Genomic DNA, 19,275 nt, shown 5'->3' on the forward strand with positions numbered 1-19,275 from the left:
AGAGAGAGAGAGAAACATCAATGTGCAGTTGCTGGGGGCCGTGGCCTGCAACCCAGGCATGTGCCCTGACTGGGAATTGAACCTGTGACACTTTGGTTCGCAGCCCACGCTCAATCCACTGAGCTACGCCAGCCAGGGCTACAATGAATACTTTTTTAATCTGACTATATTCCTATTTGAATTTTAGATAAGCAATGAACAGTTTGTAGAATAAGTGTATTGCCTTCATTATTTGAGACATGCTAAAAGTCATTTGTTGTTTATCTGAAATTCCGACTTAACTGGGCATCCTCTATTTCACGTGGCAATCTTGTGATACTCCATAGTTCACCTAACCAAGCTTTCACTGTTGGACATTTAGATTGTTTTTTCCTATGTTTTACTGGTATGAAAAATATGGAGTGGTATATCTCTGCACCCACATCTTCATATGCTTATTATTTTAAAACACCCTAGAATTATCATTGCTAGACCAAAGGTTAGAAACATTTTAAAGACTTTTGAATTATTTGCCAGTTTGTTTTCCACGGAGGAGTCTACTCTTAAAAGCTGTGTATGTGAGTGCTTGTTTTGGGAGAGGTCAAATAGGCAGTGGTCCATTAGCAGCGGTTTATGATGGCTTGTCTTGCTGCCCTGGTGAGACCCTGAGACATAAAGCTTCAAGGCTGGCAAGTTTGATCCACGGGGTTCAGGGTAGCCAACAGGGCTGGTCAGCCCACCAGCATCGGGGTGCTTGGGGTCAGGGGTCAGGGTGGCCGAGGCAGGGTAGAAATGTGTGAGACCATCAAGGAGAAGAGGCCACAGTGACAGATCTCACCCAGGAGAAGCAAAAAGAAGCTGTGAGGAGCTGGGCTCATTGTGAAGCATTCTTTTTAGTAAGCAGCCTGTGTTCCATAAAGACAACCATTCCAAGCAGAGGAGAGGAAAAGTCTCACAGGGTTTCTTTCTTCCACTTAAAAAAATAAAAATGACATAAACATCGTAATAACCAAAAGGATGGAAAATCACCCATAATCTCTCCATCCTGACAAATCGCTGTTTTTATTTTTCAGTATGCCTTCCTTCCTCGTCGCAGCCCACAATTTTTACATGTCTGCAATCACAGAGTATGTGCAATTTTGATCCTGCTCTTTCCTCCTGTTATTGAGCAAGCATTTTTCTGTGCGGCTACAGAGCTTCCAGAGCTGCTATTGTGAGTTATTTTTTCTCAATTTCACAGGTAGTAATTATTCATTAAGACAAATTAGAACATCCACGTAAACAAAAAATGGAATCACAATGCACATATTAATTTGTAGCCTGCCTTTTTTCACTGAACTGTGTATGGTGAATATCTTTCTTTGTATAACAGAATATATTTCTGCATCTTTAGAAATAATTGCAATGTATTGTATTGAAGGAGTGTACCATAATTCATTGACCTAATTCCCTATGACTGGAAATCTATGAGTTTTTTTCCTCCACAATCTTTTGCTGTTATAAATGGAACCCATTTATAATAATTTCCTTAGGACAGATTTCTGAAATTGAATCATAGGTACACATCTTTTTCAGACTCTTGATACATACTGGTAAATTTGCCTCTAGAAGATTTATACCAGGTTATACTCCCTCTAATGACACATAAGAGTGTACTTATTTCCCCACAGCCTATATCAATTATTGTAAATGGTTGCCAAATATTCTTTTCAGTTGATGGAACATAATTTACTTATTTGTTTCCCGACTGTTGACATTTGGATTGTTTTCAAATGTCCAGTCTTATAAGTAAGACCTTCACCAACATCTTGGTGCCTAATCATTGTCTATAATTAGTTGTATGATTAAAATAGGAATCCTAAACGAGAAGGCATATTTACATGCCACTCCCTCCTTCCAAAGGTTAAATTGAACTCCTCTGGCCCTGACTGGTGTGGCGCAGTGGGCCGGGTGTCATCCTGCAAATGGAAAGGTCACCGGTCCGGCACATGCCTGGGTTGTGGGCCAGGTCCCCTGTTGGGGGCGTGCGAGAGACAGCTGATCAATGTTTCTCTCGCATATCTGTTTCTTTCCCTCTCGTCCTCCCACCCTTCCCCTCTCCCTAAAAATAAATAAATAAAAAATATATTTTTAAAATTTCATTCTTCTTGGTATATGGAAGATTCGGGCCTCAGCTGACACCGTGCCTTGGGTCGGAGAAGGTGATGGACAGAATGAAACAGAAAAGGCCATCTGTCAAAAGATGCAGCACTGGAAATGTACTGCCAGACAGTTTTCCAAAAGGGTACTAATTTAATTACCATTCCAGTGGCTTAAAAATAATTTAATGTAATATTCAAAGGTATTAGTCAAAGAAGAAAAGCACTAGCCACCATTAACCCACGATGATGTCATTCCCCACAAAGAACTGTTCCAATGAAACATTTATGTCTGTCCCTCCCAGACTGAGAGCCAGCGTGCCCATCCGCCCAGCACATATACTTGGTGGGAGCCATCAGTGGGGCTCCCAGGTCACCCTGTTTCTTGCAGTTCCCCCATTCTAGAGATCTTTCATATTCCTACCTCCTGTCCACACCTCAAGACCCAGTGGGAGGAAGTACCATTTTGATGATGATCAGAGCTGTTCCTCCAGTTCCTGTGGAACCGGGGTCTCTGGGGCACAATGTCTGCACCTTGTTGATGTGACAAACACCCCTGCGTACCTACTGTGTGCCAAGCACAATGGTGGGTCACTTAGGAAGAAGCTGTTGGGGGTCCTTCATGATCTGCAATAAATGCATCCTGGAGACTGATGGAGTGAATGGGTGTTGTCACAGATCATTTAATGTTCAAGGTGGAAGAGGCCTCGGAGATCATCCTGCTCAACCTCCTCCTTTTATACAATCATTTAGTGAGGGCTCTCATGGGCCAGATACAATGATTGCATTTAATACGCAACACCCCTGGGCAGTAAGTCTCATTACGTCCTTTCGTAGCTGTGGGAACTGCTGCGCATGGAGGTTAACTCAGGTGCTCCAGAATGGTTTGTGGGCTAGCCTGACAGTCCTCTTCAACATTCCTTGGCCTGCCTGCTCCTGTCAACCAAGTTATTATGTTAAGCACTTGACACCAGGGACTGCAGAAAAGCTTTAAAAAAAAAAGCTTCAAATGATCAAAACGGGGAAAAAATGCACCAAATGCTAGTATGCCTGAGTGCCAGCCTCTTCAGGGTATTCTTCCATGGTCGGTGCCTACAGTCCAGGTGAGGTTAGTGGCCCTTGACCAGGGTTTGCTTCTTAGTCCCGACCCCCCACTCTGTTTTCAATCATCAGGTCTGTGCTTTGGGGAGAAATCACATTGGCATCCAAGCATCACCTAAACAGGATTCGCTTCCAACGGCACTCCCCACCTCCACACTAGGGCTCAGCCCCCGGCACTGCTGCACTCCTCCTCCACTCTGAAGGGGAGCAGAACACGCAGGCCCTGAATACGCCACTTGGTATATTGATTATTTTGAGCTGGAGGCACTGGAACAACAGCAAATGTGGGGACAGCCTTTCTCTGAACTCCCTCATCTGCCTAAAGATAGATCCTCCAAAAGGAACTCACTTGTCATTGAGTCCCCTCCCCAGAGTTTCATCAACCAGGGGAAGAGTGGCCCTTTTCACAGGAGAGGGAACTCGCACCACACCCAGACAGACACGTGGTAACAAACTGTCATCCCGCCCCTCTATTCTTCTCGGAGCCCATCCCTCTTTCCGAAACACCACTTACTCTCCCCCTCGGGACCGGCATTCCTCTCCCCTTCCCCTATTAAGATGGTATGTAATCCTGACTTCTAAGCCACCTCGGGGAATTACTTATTTTTCCACAGTATCTCCCATGTATACATGCAGTATACATATTAATAAACTTCTGTTTTTCTCTTGTTAATCTCTTATTGCAGAGGTCTAAGCCAAGGGCTCAGAAGGGTGAGGGAAAATTATTTTCCTCCCCAGCAACTTCCCTTCCCTTCCTCTCCATCAGAAATAGCCTGCTCCTGGCTGATACTTCTGCCCCCAAATGTTATAGCTGAGAAAGGGCTTACTTTACATCAGTTTATTTATCCCTGAGATTCACTCTGAAGATGACAATATGTAGCTCAACTTCTTTATCTTAGGTAGAGAATTAAGGTTCATCTGTTTTTTTAAAAATAACTTTTATAAAAGATTAATACTTATTTATTAAAAAATCAGACTCGTGTAAAATAAGTTGTAAAATTCTTCAGTCTTCCTGTTCATTCCCATGCCACTTTCTGGAGATGACTACTGTTGAGCAGTTTGCTGTGTATTTTCCCACATATTACCTATGCATTTACATATGCATGTCTTTATGAACTGTTTGTACAAAATGAGTAATGCTATGCATATATAACTATTCCTTCTAACGTTTGTTTAGCATTCTACTGTAAGGATAAACTATAATTTATTTAACTAGACCTCTACTACTAGTTAGTCATTTATTTCCAGCATTTGAATAAATATTAATGTAATTAATATACTTGTACATTTTATGTACTCATGTGAGCTTAATTACAGAGTTAATGCCTAGGAATGTAAGACAATCATATAAGGTGCATACTGGGACCATCCCAGGAAAACCAGGTATGGGTTCACCTAAAAACGGAGCTGCCACTGAGTCAAAAAGAGCATTTAAAACTCTTACGTCATCAGACAGCCTTGGTCGTGCCCATGTATAATCCACCGACATACAGGAACTCTGGTTTCTTCCAACTTTAAAAATACTGAGCGCTATACTCATAATTGTTTTTGAATATGCCAGATAAATTAGCAAGAAATTGTATTTTTTAAAATTTGTATTTATTTAAGAATCAACAAGGTTGAACAGCTTTCATTTATTATTGGTCTTTTGTATTTCATATTTTTACAAATTACTTGTTTATGTCCTTTATGTACATTTAAAAAATTATTGGTACTTTTCCTATTGATTTGTAAGAGCTCTTTGCATATTAAAGAAGTTAGTCTTTGTTGGCGTATATTTGGCTAATATTGTTAACCTAGGGTGATGTTTTTATTTTGAATTTGGGTGTTTTCAGCCTTAAAAAGTTTTAAGTCATTATCTGCAGGTTTTTGACATTACATTTGGATTTTATGTCTAAGATTGTAAAAAAATAACCGATTTTTTCTTTATGCTTTTTAAATTTTTTAAATTTTAATTTTTATTTATTTATTTTAAAGCTTTATTTATTTATTTTTAGAGAGAGGGGAAGGGAGGGAGAAAGAGAGGGAGAGAAATATCAGTGTGTGGTTGCCTCTCATGTGGCCCCCACTGGGGACCTGGCCCACAACCCAGGCATATACCCCAACCAGGAATCAAGCTGGTGACCCTTTGGTTCGCTGCCCGTGCCCAATCTGCTGAGCTACACCAGCCAGGGCAATTTTTTAAATGTTTAAAATTTCGAGCCACCTAAAATTTATTTTGGTTTAAAAAATGAACTCAGCTTTATTCATTTCATGTTAGTCACTTTATAAACGATTTCTATTGATTGATTTTGAAAGAGAGAGAGACTCTCTCTCTTTGTTTCCATTTTGTTTCTCTCTCTTTGTTTCAAATCGAGAGAGAAACATCGATTTGTTGTTCCACTTAATGATGCACTCAATGGTTGCTTCCTGTACATGCCCTAACTGGGGATCGAACCTGCCATCTTGGCATATCAGGAACCACACTGTAACCAACTGAGCTACCTGAACAGGACTCTAGTCACTTTTTGGAACATCATTCATGGAACGTCATTCATGTTTCTCCCATGCCCCTGCCATCTGAAGTACAACTATATCTTATGCCAACTCTCCATTAGTTCTTGTGCCTATTTCTGACCTCTCTCTTCTCTTTGTCACTCTCTTTGGCTGTATACCAGTGGTACCGTGCCGTATAAAGTCTTCAGTCTTTTATATGTCTTAATATCTGGTAAGTCAAGTTCCTTATTTTATTAATTTTTTTTTTCACATTCTTCGCCCCCCCCCCCCCACGATTGTTCACTGGTGTTCAAACTGTTGCAGTGGAACCCTTCCCCACCCCACCCCACCCCCACCACAGTTGTTATTTAATTAGATTGCATTAAATTTATAGATGAGTCAGGGAGGGCTATATGAAGAACATATATAATATTTTGTATATGAAGACCACATATAATAAATGGTTTATTTAGGTTATATTACAAGCATGACATAGTCATTGTGTTGTTGCTCATCAGCAGTTACGGTTCAGTGCACTGTGCAAAAACTGCGGTGGATGTGGTGCATGACACCGCATTTCCACGATGCCAGCACAGCACCTTCCATGCGCCGTGAGTGGGTGATTAGTGTCTCTGATTTCTCATTGAGTAAAACTGCGTGTGTGGCATATCTCAGAAGTAATCAAAAGGCTCTATCCATTGAAAATGTTGGTATTATTCCTGCTTCCAGATTTTATGGCCAATTTTTATGTTGTACCTGGATAAAATGCTGGGCTGCAGGGAGAGGGGCCAGTCCCAGGGGCATGGTCCCTCTTAAGGGGATAAGTTGCACCTGCCCCAGAGGTGGCCCTCGAAGAAAGTTACTTAAGGCCCGTTGCTTTTTTCCAGTTATCCTACCCCTTCTCTCTCTGTCTCTCTTTTTTTTATTAATCTGATTTTAAAAGTTGCCTCTGTTGTGTCCTCTCCTATCAGCGGATCAAACCTGTTTGATTATTAGTCATGAACCACAGGTAAAGTACTTCTGTACTTGGCCCACAATGCCAATAAGGTACCGCATCGGCTACGACTCTGACTTAGCTCTTTGTTTGAAAAGTGTTATAAACTGAGGTGCCCAGCCCACGATCCGGGTCTTGCTGAGTTCTAATGGGTTGAATTGCATCCTGACCCCGCTGGTCCTGACCTCAGTGGGTGAGGCAGGAGGCTGTTGCCACCCTTGAAATAATCAGACTGTATGTGTTCTACATGTTACATGGCCCGTTATTCTTTTTATTTTTCCAGTTAATATCTGACAGGGTCAAGTTCAATAGATTCTGAAATGAAGCACCTGAAGTGCAATGCTAGTGTACAAATGTTGACATACTACAGCCGCGTGACTAGACCAGAGCAGGTAGTGACCTGTACCATGTGTTGGCCAGCAGGGTCGTGCCGGGGCCTGGGGAGCCTTGGGCTCGTCCTGCCTCTGCAGTTTGTCCCGCTGGCTTCCTTTGGCCCAGCTGCCCAGCATGGCAGTGTTGTTTGAGGGGGTGGAACTGACACAAAGACAAGAACTTGAACAGGAATCGGCTTTGTCTCCCCTTTGTTATGATTGCAGCAAAGTCCGTCAGGACCTTGATGGTGTCCCTGGCTGGGGAGACCGAGGAGGGCCCAGGCTGGCCCAAGAAAGGTTGGTTGTGGGCTTTTTTTAGTCTGAGTAACACAAATTCTTGTACTTTTCATTTTTTCCATAGTCTTCCTAGCCATAAGCCGAGTCATGCCCATGTCAGGCCAAGAGATGACAGCACTGGGCAAGTCTCCGCCCGAGGCACGAACAGAGGCTCTGAGGCCTGAGCCCGGGAGGGAGGCGGCCTCCAGGCCGCACTTGTCGGACCTGGTTGTGTTCTGGGTGCCAGAATCCAGCTTCCTTTGGAGCTGAGAGACTCCTTTGGAAGGGGTGGGTGCCCGGCACACGTGGGCCCCGGAGTCATCTGAAGGCACACAGAGGAAGCTTTGTGCTCAGGCTCTGCAGCCAGACAGTCGCAGATCTAGTCCCAGCCCAGCCACCCAGCAGCTGTGCGACCTTAGGCGTGTCGTTTTATCTCTCTGGGCCTCCGTTTCACCTCTGTAAAATGAGAATAAGAGCATCTACTTGGCAGGGCTGCTTGGCGTTAGAAATAAGCATCTAGCCTAGCACCCCACTTCTCGTCAAGCTGGGTGAGGATTGTTGCAGATCCTCTACAAGCAGTCAGCATTGGCTCATTTCTGCAGGAAAGGCCTAATCTTTCCTCATGCTCTGCAGAGGCGTGGTTGGCAGGGCAAGGCAAGGTTCTGGTACCCTTCACAGACTGAGGAATGCTCTACTCCAGCTACATAAGCTGATAAGCAAATAGAAACCGAGCTGCTACACCACATGTCCCCAGCATGGACCAACCTTAGAGTCTCTCTGTCCCTTGATGGCCTCTGGGCTGGGCAGAACGTAGGAACTGAGACCTGGGGAGCTTGATTCAACCTGGAATCCCCCTGGATTGAGCAGAGAGCATCTGGAATGGTGAGGCTGATGCCTTGTCCCAGCCTTGGACAGAGGACCCTATTTGGCTGAGACCCCTAAGGGAATGCGCAGTGCACACAGCTCTTCCTGGTGAGACCAGTAATGCCATGAAACTGTGAAGTCATCAGCACTCCTGGAAGAGTCAGGTCATTGTGGGAAATGTAACTGGAAGCCCACGGTGAGCTTCCCAGGCAGCCCCTACCCTGGACTCCTGAGTGTGTAATTGAACTAGCACCTCCCTGGGCCTGTGGGAATAGGTGGTGCATGGCGGTGGTTTCCATAGCAGCCCTGGAAACTCTAGCTGAGATGCAGTCGGCTCTGCTAATGGTGAAGCTCCCGGTCAGTACAAACAGAGGCCGGACATCAGACTCACAGTGAGGGTCCTTGGGAAGGGAATCAGGGGAGACCAATAACTAAGGCCCCTCCTAGTTCTTGGTCCTGTGATTTCACTGGCCATGGCCAGCAGCTGCTCACCATCCCGCACCTGTACGAAGTAGCGGCTCAGCCTTGGGAACACACTGGAACCTCCTGGAGAGCGTGAAGGACTCCTGGGGCTTGCGTCCCACCTCCAGAGATCTTGATGTAATCGGTCTTGGGAAAAGCCTGGACATCAGGATTTTAAAAGTCTCCCAAGATCATTCTAATGTGTGGCCAAGGTGGAGAACCACTGGTAAAAGGCAGGCGAGCTAATAATAATTAATAATTAAAAGGGGGCAGGGGAGGTAGGAGAGGATAAAGGGGGAATAAATGGTGATGGAAGGAGACTTGACCTGGGGTGGTGAAGACACAATACAATATACAGATGATGTATTATAGAATTGTACACCTGAAACATGTAATGTTATTAACCAATGTCACCCCAATAAATTCAATACATAAGAAAAAAATTAATAATTACAATTTACGTGCCAGATACTGTGCCAAGCACATTAGCTACACTATCTCCTTTAATCTTCCCAAGAATCCCCATTTTTCCAGATGAAGAAGCATGCTCAGGAAGGGCAAGAGAGCAGTGAGCACTGGCATTCAGGCTGTCAGATTTCAAAGCCCAGGCTGGTAACCCTCTAATAACTGGCTCGGAGGCAATGTAAAAAGGAAGATGGGGACATGTCTGGGGCAGACCGCTCAGGCACCCTGGATACCCTCAGTGAGTTTCTCCTGCACCCAAGCTGAGGTTCCGGGCCCTGTGCTGCCCCGGCATGGGGGTAGGAGGAACACTGGCAGGCTGGTGGGGCTGGCTACTTCCCCAGAGCCCACTGACTCATGGGGAGGCCCTGGGAGACCTGCCCGTTCATTTGGGAGAGGTGGAACCTGAGACTTTGTGCTCAGAGAGATGGTGAATTACGTGCTTAGTTTCCCAGCTCTCGTAATGAATGGCAGTCTTTCAACTTGGGACACAGCCTCAGATGAGATTTGGGTCCCAGGGGAGTGGTGGAGACTCACATTTTGTTCAGCAGGTGTTTTGGGTTTAAAGCAGACTCAGAAAAAAAAGTCAGGAGGCTTTTTCCATAAAATAGGACCAGAACCTTTTTATTTGTAGTTCCATTGAAATTTAGCAAAAGGCAAACCCAGCAGGTACCTGTTTTACTGGCAGTAAAAAGAAATTGGACAGCAGTTATTTAAAAGGAGTCTGAGTTGTTTAAACCTAAAATGGAGGGGTACATGTATGTTTTAAAAGGAAGTTTACAAGGCTCGGGGATTTGGGTTGAATGGTTTTTGATGAACATGACATGGAAAATATTTTCCTTTCTCATTTTAAACCTTCCCCTTTGCTGTTTGTTTTCTAAATTTAGAAGTCAGGGAAAAATATGCAAATCTAGCTAGAAAAAAAAAACATCCAGCAAGTCAGGCAAGTTTCAAAGTTTAATTGAAGTGATGGACTGAAAATAAAACTCTCCAAGATGAGCGATAATTCAGTTCTTCCCTTTTATAGAGCAGAGTCATTATTTCAGCTTAAACCGTTTCAGATGTGATTGACCTTATTGCACATGGAAGTGCGGGCTCTGGCACTTCCCAAGAGAACAAAGCCTGGAGAGGAGGCAGCTGCCTAAATGTCAGCCAAGAATGCTCAGCAAGAGGCTGGAGGGCAGTGGGAGTTTCACCAGGTTGTCATTCCTCGTCTCCCCAACCTTGTTCCTGGCCGTGGCAAATCCAGGGCCTCTTAAGCCAGGGTTCAGATGGAAAGCTCCGTCCTCTCCCCAAGCCAAAGCCTGACCACAGACCTGTAGGCTGGGAATGCACCACCTGTCTCTGGGCTCGAGTCACTGGGCCACATGCCAGACACCAGCCTGGTATCTTGGGATGAATGGCTGCCACCTACACCATGTCACTGGGATTGGGAGCTCCTTTTGTTTCTTACTGTTTGAGAATGGTTGTCTGTTCATTGAAAGGACTGAAGGCGGACATTTCTGAACTTTTGGTCATTAGAAAAGAACATTCAAGCTAGTTTAAGAAAATAGAATAGACAGATAGATAGATTTAAAGAAAAAGTAAGTTTGGAATGGGTATGACTGACTCCAGGGACCCAAAACAGTATCATTTGAGCGCTTTCTTTCCATCTCTTGGCTCTGTTTCTTCTTGGTTTCATTCTCCAGATAATATTTTTTTCTTTTTTTCAATTAAGATAGAATAGACCTACAACATTTTGTTAGTTTCAGGTGTACAACATAATGACTTAATATTTATATATGTTGCATAATGATCACCACAGTCTCATTAACATCCACTACCACACATAGTTACAAATTTTTTCCTTGGGATGAGGATTAAGATCTACTCTCTCAGCAACTTTCACATATATTGTACAATACAGTATTGTCAACTATAGTCACCATACTGTACATTACAGGGACAAGCTTTCTCCATGTAATTGGTAAGGAGATTCTTGCCTGTCAAACTCAGCAGTGCTGATAAAAAGAGCTCACCTTATAGGGAAGTCTCAGGGAAGATTCTGATTGGCTCAGAGTGAGTCAAGTGACCATTCCTGAACCAGTCCCTGTGTCAGGGAATGCAGTGATAGGATTGGCCTAGCCCGGGTCTTGTGCCCACCCCTGTGGTAGTGATTGAGGTATTGGTCGAACAGGGAACAGTGATTGACAGCCCTGCCAGGAGCATGTGAGGGGTAAGAAGATCCCTCCTATGGCAGGTAAAACCTGCCTTGCCACCTCTTTGGTCCGTCTCAGTCCCAAGTGTTGCATTAGCCAAGAGTGTATGTGTGAGGAGCTGGGGAGCAGGATGCTTGAGGTCAGGACAGCTCATCATTCATGCACTCATTAGCTGTTGATTTTGAGTCCCACGATCACTCAGTCTCCATTCTGGTCTTCGGGACCCAGCATTCAACAAAACAGACAATTCATGTCCTGGTGAAGCTTATACTCTTAAGGGAAGAAACAGTCAAGAAGACAAATAAGTCAAATACACATAGAATGGCACACAGTGCTCTGTGAGGAAAAATAAAGCAGGGCAGGAGGATAGGGAATTGAGAGTGGGGTTAGGGCCACAGTTTTACAGATGGTGGTGGGAAAGGCTCACAGAGGACACCACATTTGAGCAGCACCCTGCAGGGGTGAAGGAGGGAGTCATGCAGATATCTGGGAGAAGAGCCTTCCAGAAAGAAGGCAGGAGGAACAAAAGGGCTAAGGGGAAGGGTGCCAGCCGGCTCAAGGAACATTAGGAGGTGAGTGTGGCTGGAACAAAACCAGGGAGGGGACAGTGGTACAAGCTGAGTCCAGTTGGGTGACAGGGTATGCACCCACAGTCTCCCGTGCCACTGTGAGCTTGGGGCCCTGTACCCTGAGGGACAGTGAAAACCATGGAACATGAGGTGAAGTGGCAGAGGCTCCATTTGTTTGCTGTTTTCTCCTCAATCCATTATCAGTAACCTGAGAGCCAGAGACAATATTTAGGTATTCAATCATTCATTCATTTACTCACTCATTCGTTCATTCCTTTATTCAGCAAACCCCTCCTCAATACCTACTGTAATGCCAGGTGCTGGGAGCTCAAAAATGAGGAGCCCACCATCTCGTGGAAAAGAAAGAGAAGTAAATACAGATGTCAGCACCATGTAATATAAAAGCTCCACAAAGAGCCTCAAGTGCCCTCACTGCCTGCAGAATGGGCAGCAGTGCAAGCCCCCTCAGTGGCTGCAAGCCCCCCTCAGTGGCTGCAAGCCCAGGATCTTGGGTCTCTTAGGCTGATCCAGATATAGCTCCTCATGGTCCCACAGCCTGAAGCCAAAGGATGCATCTACCCCTCACGTGCTCATATGCTAAGTAAGCATCGGGGTGGCAGAAGAGGGTAGCAGCAACACACTTCCCCTTCAGGATGGGGAGAAGGAGAACAGCGTTCATGGGTACCCAGTCCATGGTGCCCGCACCGTTTCCGTACTCCTGCCCCAGCTGGAGTTGGGGTGGGGTGAGCTTCCATGGCCAGTCCTCCAGCCACCTGTGCTCTAAGGTTGGGGATGAGGGGGTTTCTTCGTGATCCTCCATGGCCTGCCTTGGGGGAGGAAAGGGCCACATTTCTAGATTCCTCTTCTGAGGGTCATGTTGCTTTGTGTTTATCTCTGTCTTCATAGCCTCTTGCACAGTGTCTGCACTTACTGGACTTTCAGTCACTATTTGTTGACTCTAGTGGGATGCCCACAGAATACCACTTGTGGATACCCAGGGTAGGGATCTAAATCACACCGAGGGGCATGGGGAGGGCATCGAGGACACCTGGGTTGGTGGCTTGGAGGACCCAGAGGATGGGACTGCCCATGTCTGCAACGGGCAGTGCAGGAGAAGCAGCTGCTTTGGAGATCAGTGAGGGATTTGTGTTGCGGTGTAGAGTTAGAGGTACCCATGGGACGTCCAAAGGCCTAAGTCTCCAGATCTAAGAGCAGGGCCAAAGGGAAAGGCGAGTTGGAGAGCTGGAAGGAAATGAGCTACAGTATGGGCGTGGGAACAGGGGCTAGATATCCCAGGGAGAAGAGCACTGGGGGGTGCCTGGTGTGAGGCCAGGAAGGCGCTGGATGGAAAGGAAGTAACAGCCCTGAAGAGGTCACATCCCGCCCTTCCTCAGTGTTCCGTCTACTTAGCTGGCACAGGGCCAAGCAGTGTTCCAGCTCCGAACCCCGAGGACTGCTGGGTCAATGTGAATGCAGAGTTGAGACCTCTGGGAGGAGGCGGGCCTAGTGTTCCCATGGCACCCTTCTTCACAAGTTGTCTCCCCAGTGAAGGGTCTAAGCTTGGAGGAGGGTTGGACTGTCATGGACTATGGGTCGGGGGGCGGGAGCAGCAGATGTTTCCTGACAGCATCTTTGGGGTGTCTGGCTCAGTTCTGAGGCCCCGCGAGGAACTTCTGTAGAGAGCACTGGCTGGAGCAGGTGCTCTTGCATGGCATTCGCTGTGGTCCTGAGGAAACTTTGAAAGAAGGTAGCAGGCTTGGGCATCAGGGAACAGTCCCAGAAGTCTTCTTCCCCCTTCCTGACACATGAATGGTGCTCAGCAGAGCTTTGTCAAATGAATGGGTGGATGGATGAATGAGTGAATTCAAGCATTTGTAAGCAAATGGATGAATGCTCCGGTGCGTTGGAACTCCCAGAAGCTTACCCTAATGCCTGGCGATGGGTGATTCTCTGTCAGTGTTTATTGGGTGATGGTAAGTATGAGATCACAGAGTGACCTTAAACCCTAACTAAATCAATGTTCTTTCCCACAGTCAAAGGATAATTAAGTGGGATATTCTCCCTTTGAGAGCTTCTGCAGTTTTTCCTTTATTTTAGCTGCTCAGCCATCAGCTGGCAGCTGCTGTCTATCTCCCTAACCCTGGGCTGGAAGGACGAGGGGAAGAGTTAACACCCATTCTTTTCCTGGATGGGAAAGGCACAACAGATCTCTCGTTCTCACTCTCAAAGCTAGGCAGCGTAGGTCCTCCCGGCTATCCAGGGTTCACGTCAGAACATTCTCCTGCCCTCCTTCCCTCCCTCCCTCAGTCTTTCCTGAAATGGATTTTGAGCCCATGGGAGCTCTGCTACATCTGTCCAGCCCTTGGCATGGTACCCACTTAGAATATCTCAGTGCAGCAGCTGTAGCCGTTGCCACCCCTGAGCACAGAGGCCCTGAGCATCTGAGTCTACCACAGGGCTGGCTGGACCACACGAGGAAATCTCCCTCGCTGGTTCTGACCTCGGGAGCTCAGGGACTGGCTCCTAGGACAGGGTGAAACTGGGAGGTGGGAACACTACAGAATGGCACCCTTTAAGGAGACCAGCGCTCCCAGGAGCCTTCTGCATTCCTGTCTGGTGAGGTTGGGAGCTGAGCCCTCCAGGGACCATGGAGGCCCTGGGCTGTGGTGGATGTTCCCCGTCTCACTCAACACATCAGTTTCTTGTCCCCCAGGCCCAGCTGCCTTCCTGGGACCACCTCTGCAGGGACCAGGCCTGTGACAGAGTCCTCCTGCTGGGGTTCTGTGCATGGACAGTTCTCACCCATCTTCCTGCCACCTCCATGTGCCCACGGCTCTAGCCCAGCCTGCTGATCACGTGGAAGGGTTGGAGTCGGGAGGCACTCGCAGCTGATGACATTTCAAGGCATTCTGGGGAACGTCCGGCCAGCAGTGTGGTTCAAATAATGAGATGTCAGGATCCATCCATTCATCTCAGATGTGTTCTTCCCCAGTGTCTTTTGTGGCGGGACTTGGGGAGCACAAAGTAGGGTGAGGCTAAGAGGGGGGAGGCTGGGCCATGGCATCCGCCATCCATCACTCCCCAGCACTTAGCACAGGTGGACCCGGTAGGGCTGACATGAGGCTGTTTCAGCAGCAAGCACAAGTCCCCGAGAAGATGCATCATTGTCTGTGCACTTGCCTTCTAGTGCTTCTGACAAGCCTGTGAGAACCTGCTTGTCCTCACAGGTAGTCCTCTGCATAGCAGCTTGTCTAACCCCTGGGTGTTTTACTGATCATACCTAGCCCAATGGCAGGCCCAAGCTCACTGCTAAGAGACTGTCAATCTTCTGGTAGCTTGGCAACTTCCAACCTCCTTGGACACTGCATCTTGGGGTCTAGCGCACTGTAGAGCTACCCTCTCATAGCCAGCACACAGAAGTGGTCAAGGGTTTGGATTTCAGAGTTAAAACGACCAGTTTGAATCCAGAACCTGTGACTTACTAGCTCTGACCTTGGTCTTTTTCAGAAAATAGGTTTTACTTTTTTTAGAGCAGTTTCAGGTTTATAAAATCGAGCAGACAGTGCCAAGAGTTCCCATTCCCTGTCCCGCACATGCAGATACTGTTTTTGACTTCTTGAGCCTCAGTCTCCTCATCTGTACAGCGGGGGAAACAATGACTTGCTCACGGAGTCAGGGTCAGGGTCAAATGAGGCCTTGCGGTTGGCTCCCATCTGGTAGTAAGTGCTTACCACACAGTGGCCACTTCATCCTGGGCCCCTCTGATGCTGACCTTTGTCTCAGGTGACAGGAACACCCTCCAGAGGCTTTGATGAGAAGGCGTACTTGGCGGCCAAGCAGCTGAAGGCCGGAGAGGACCCCTACAGGCAGCACGCCTTCAACCAGCTGGAGAGTGACAAGCTGAGCTCAGACCGGCCCATCCGGGACACCCGCCACTACAGGTGCGGCCTCCGTTGTGCCGATGGAGGAGCGGTGGAGGGAAGGGCCAACCCCAGTGGGCTTGGTGTTTTTCTCAGTCACGTGGATTTCAGAAATGAGGGCGATTTCCTCAGAGTCTACTAATGAGACACTCACACCCACACCTTCAGTTGTTTACCTGACTCCTGTTTATTTCACTTGGCCAAACAGAACTTCCCATCTGGGGCCAGGGAGGCCCCTTAGCACCTCAGTCTGGAGTCTCAGTGAGAGGGACCTTCCAGGGACTGCAGGGAGGCCCGAGGGGTGAGCGAGCCTGGCATTCTTGGTGCCCTGCTGGCGGTGCCTGACGTGAAGAGGGGCCGCCAGCCCTGCCCACACTGTGCAGACAGAGGAGTGCTGTGCCCGCCCCACTAACATCCCTTCCCTTCCTCTCTTCCCGCCCCTCTGCCCTCACTTCCTTGAAACCCCCAGAAATGCTTCCCGGCCTTGTCCTGAGTTCTCGCAGGGCGGTAGCTGGGAGAGGCTGAGGACCTGACCAAGGGCGCCTTCCACGCTAATCCCAGCTCTGACTCCACTCAGCGTGAATGCCCGACCTTGGGCAAGTCATCGGCCCCCTCCTGGGTTCAGGCCTTTGTTGTGTCCTGTCTAAATTACACGAGGTGCCACCTTCAGTCTCTCTTCTTCCTGCCCTCGCCCCCAGAACAGCCTGGACTCCTTACCTCGAAGTGGGAGCCTCCCCTCCTCCCCGGGAGCCTCCGCTCTTCTTCACCCCGTACCCAGTGCTCCCCGGTCCTATGCTTCTCCAGCTTCCCTCCTTGTCTTTACACACTGTTTCCTCTCCTGAACCCTCTCCACGCACACCTTCACGGCTCCCCTCAGAGTCCTCCCCTCCAGGAAGGGTCCTTTGCCAACCCAGGCTGGTTAGGGGGCCTTCTCTGCTCTCCGTGCAGACACCCAACAGAACAGCAAGGGGCTGTTGGAGTGGAGCCTCCCATGTGCCGGCAGCTTTGGACGGCCAGCCTGGGCTGTGTTGGGCGCAGCTAATGTTCTCAGAGCCGTGCTGGTCCTGGTGTGAGGGTAGGCGGGCAAGGGGAACTCAGGCCTGCTGTGGACTCAGCTGCTCCACAGAACCAAAGACGTATGTGAGATGAGGGTGCAGAAGGAGACCTGCTTTTAGCACCTTGCCTGTCACTCACCGACGCGTGCTTGAAGTCCGGTGGGCTTGGCGGCCTGTGCGAGGTGAGAAGGGCGTGGAGGTGGGGGAGCCCCGGCCCGTCCTCCCTGTCCTCAACCCCAGCACTGTCGGCCTCCAGAAACAATTCCTGCTCCCCCATAGGGTGATAATCCTGCTCCTCAGGAAGCATCCCACGCAGGTCCAATGGCTAGTTCAGGCCCCGGAAATTCTTTCTCAGCAGTCCTCAAGCAGTCTCACCTCCTGTCTGCCTGTGAAGCAGGGCCTGCAAGCTTATGCTCACACAGATCCACTTGGAAACCTTTATGGGCAGTCCTGACCGTGGCCAACCTAGACCCTAGACCGCAGGGCCTGGAGGGGCCACTGATCCATGTCTGTGAATCGAGAGGACAGCCTGGATCCCCTCTGCCTCCCTCCCACCCCCCACTCTGAGTCTTCTCAGGTGTTCACTAAGGAAATTAAAGGGGGAATTCCTCTTGGGAATCCACACATTTGAAAATGAGACTCCTCAAACCCAAGGCAGTGGTGGGTTGGTGAGTTAGTTAGGCCTCTTCTCCTGCCCCAGAGCTGCTGCATGGCCCTCTCAGAAGCTCACGTGGTTCCGGGGTCTGTGTGTGCGTGTGTGTGCCTCTGTGTGTGGGCGCACATGTGTGTAGAGTGAGCAAAGGAGGTGCTGGCTTGGGTGGCAGGACCTCCCATGGTGGAGCCAAGTGTGCTGACCTGAGCCAGCCTCTTGCCCTTGGCCTTCCAGGCTGCCACTTCTGCTGGACTCCAGGCTGGTTCCCAGTTTAGCCCTCAGTCTAGGGAGCTCCCCCGTGATGGGGGGCAGAGACCTAAACTACGTAAATAGCCCCATAGCTCCAGCTCCTACCAGCTCCATAGCCCCAAACTCAAACACAAGTCTGGGACAAAACTCTTCAGAGGCTCTCGGCTCCTGTGAGCTGCGGGACTAATCCCCATTCCCATAGATACAAATCCCAGAGCAGGGCAGGGTGGAGAAAGTTGGAGGGGGCAGGTGAGAGAGGTCAGTATAGTCTACCCTGCAGATGGGGTCTGGCTCCCTCAGGTGGAGGATGAGCATCACAATCCAGATTCCCTCCCTGGGCACCAGATAGTTGGAGTAAAGGACAGAGACCTGGGGGTCCTAGAGGTCCATGCCGGGGGCGCCGGGTGCCCAGGGTGCAGCTGCTTCTCCCAGCACTCCCCATCTCATCAGACTAAGCCCCCCCAACCCTACCCACAAATCAGCCTGGCTCTGGGAGGACGGGCACTTGGGAAGCCTGGCAGAGGTGAATTTCCCTGCCCCCATCCCCTCTCGAGGAGAATTATTCTGAAGCCTCTTAGGGCTTCTCCCATGGGGGCCCAGTCTGGTGGCCCTCCTGCCTGGCTGACCCAGTGTGCTCTGCAGGGCAAGAAGTGGGCCTGGGAATTCGGCTGTAAGCTGCTGTCAGTGGAATGAATGCTGTAATGAAAAAATGGTCACTGATGGAATAGTCAGAGAGCAATTGTAATAAAGGAGATTGCCATGAGAACCAGCGCGGCGGCTGCCTGCCCGCCGGCCCCAGGAGTGTGAATAACGCCTTCGCGGAAAGACAGATGAAGGCTGGCCCGAGTGGAGTGTTTTCCTTCCCTTTCCTGATACGGGGGGGTGGGGGGCGGTGGTGCGGGGGGGCGCCAAGTGTGGCTGGTGTCTGGAGGTGGTGAGCACAGAGCTGCTGGGGAGAGAGGGGGCTGGCGGGAACTGCCTCTGCTGTCTTCTCAGAGACTAGGGTCCCCCACGAGCTCCTGAGAGGCCGCTCCCCTGTCACCAGCCAGCTGTTAGTGTGGGCAGGAGAGGGAGGAATTCACAGGCCCCAGGATGGGGAGGGGTGACTCCTCTCCAGATCCCACCAGATGTCTTGGGGTGGGGGTGGGGGACGAGAAGGAGAGCTGCAGGGTGTCAGAGACAAAACAGAGGCTGTTCCCTGCCCCCACCACCCCATTTTGTCTCTTGGCTGCTCCATCCAGCAGGGAGTTCTGTGTGTGGGTCCAGGCTGGGGGCCCAGTGCGGTGCCTGCACCTGCTCCGAGCCCTCCTAAACGCCTCAGGGATTGTGGGGACCCCAGTGCTCGAGGTCTTTGGTGAACAGCTTCTTGGCCTGGGAAGGTCTGCCAAACAGTGGTGTCCCTCCAAGGACTCCCAGCTGGGGGGCCTGAGTGGGTGGAGCGTGGGTATGGAGGAGCAAAGCCCACATGCCAGCTTCAGGCTTTATTTCTCTGTCCACAGAAGTGTTCTGG

At 49.0% G+C, this 19,275-nt stretch overlaps 1 protein-coding gene across 1 annotated transcript in view; it reads left to right on the plus strand.

Moving 5' to 3' along the window:
• Positions 1–19,275, plus strand: part of GALNT16 (polypeptide N-acetylgalactosaminyltransferase 16) — an 80,161-nt gene that overhangs the window by 34,151 nt on the left and 26,735 nt on the right. The window contains exon 2 of the mRNA XM_045823839.1: positions 15,673–15,830. Within this exon, the coding sequence (XP_045679795.1) occupies positions 15,673–15,830 (158 nt within the window). The remainder of the gene's footprint in view (positions 1–15,672; positions 15,831–19,275) is intronic.

Source organism: Phyllostomus hastatus, unplaced genomic scaffold, assembly GCF_019186645.2.
Source record: "Phyllostomus hastatus isolate PE091 unplaced genomic scaffold, TTU_PhHast_1.1 phas_scaffold_501, whole genome shotgun sequence".
NCBI lineage: Eukaryota > Metazoa > Chordata > Mammalia > Chiroptera > Phyllostomidae > Phyllostomus > Phyllostomus hastatus.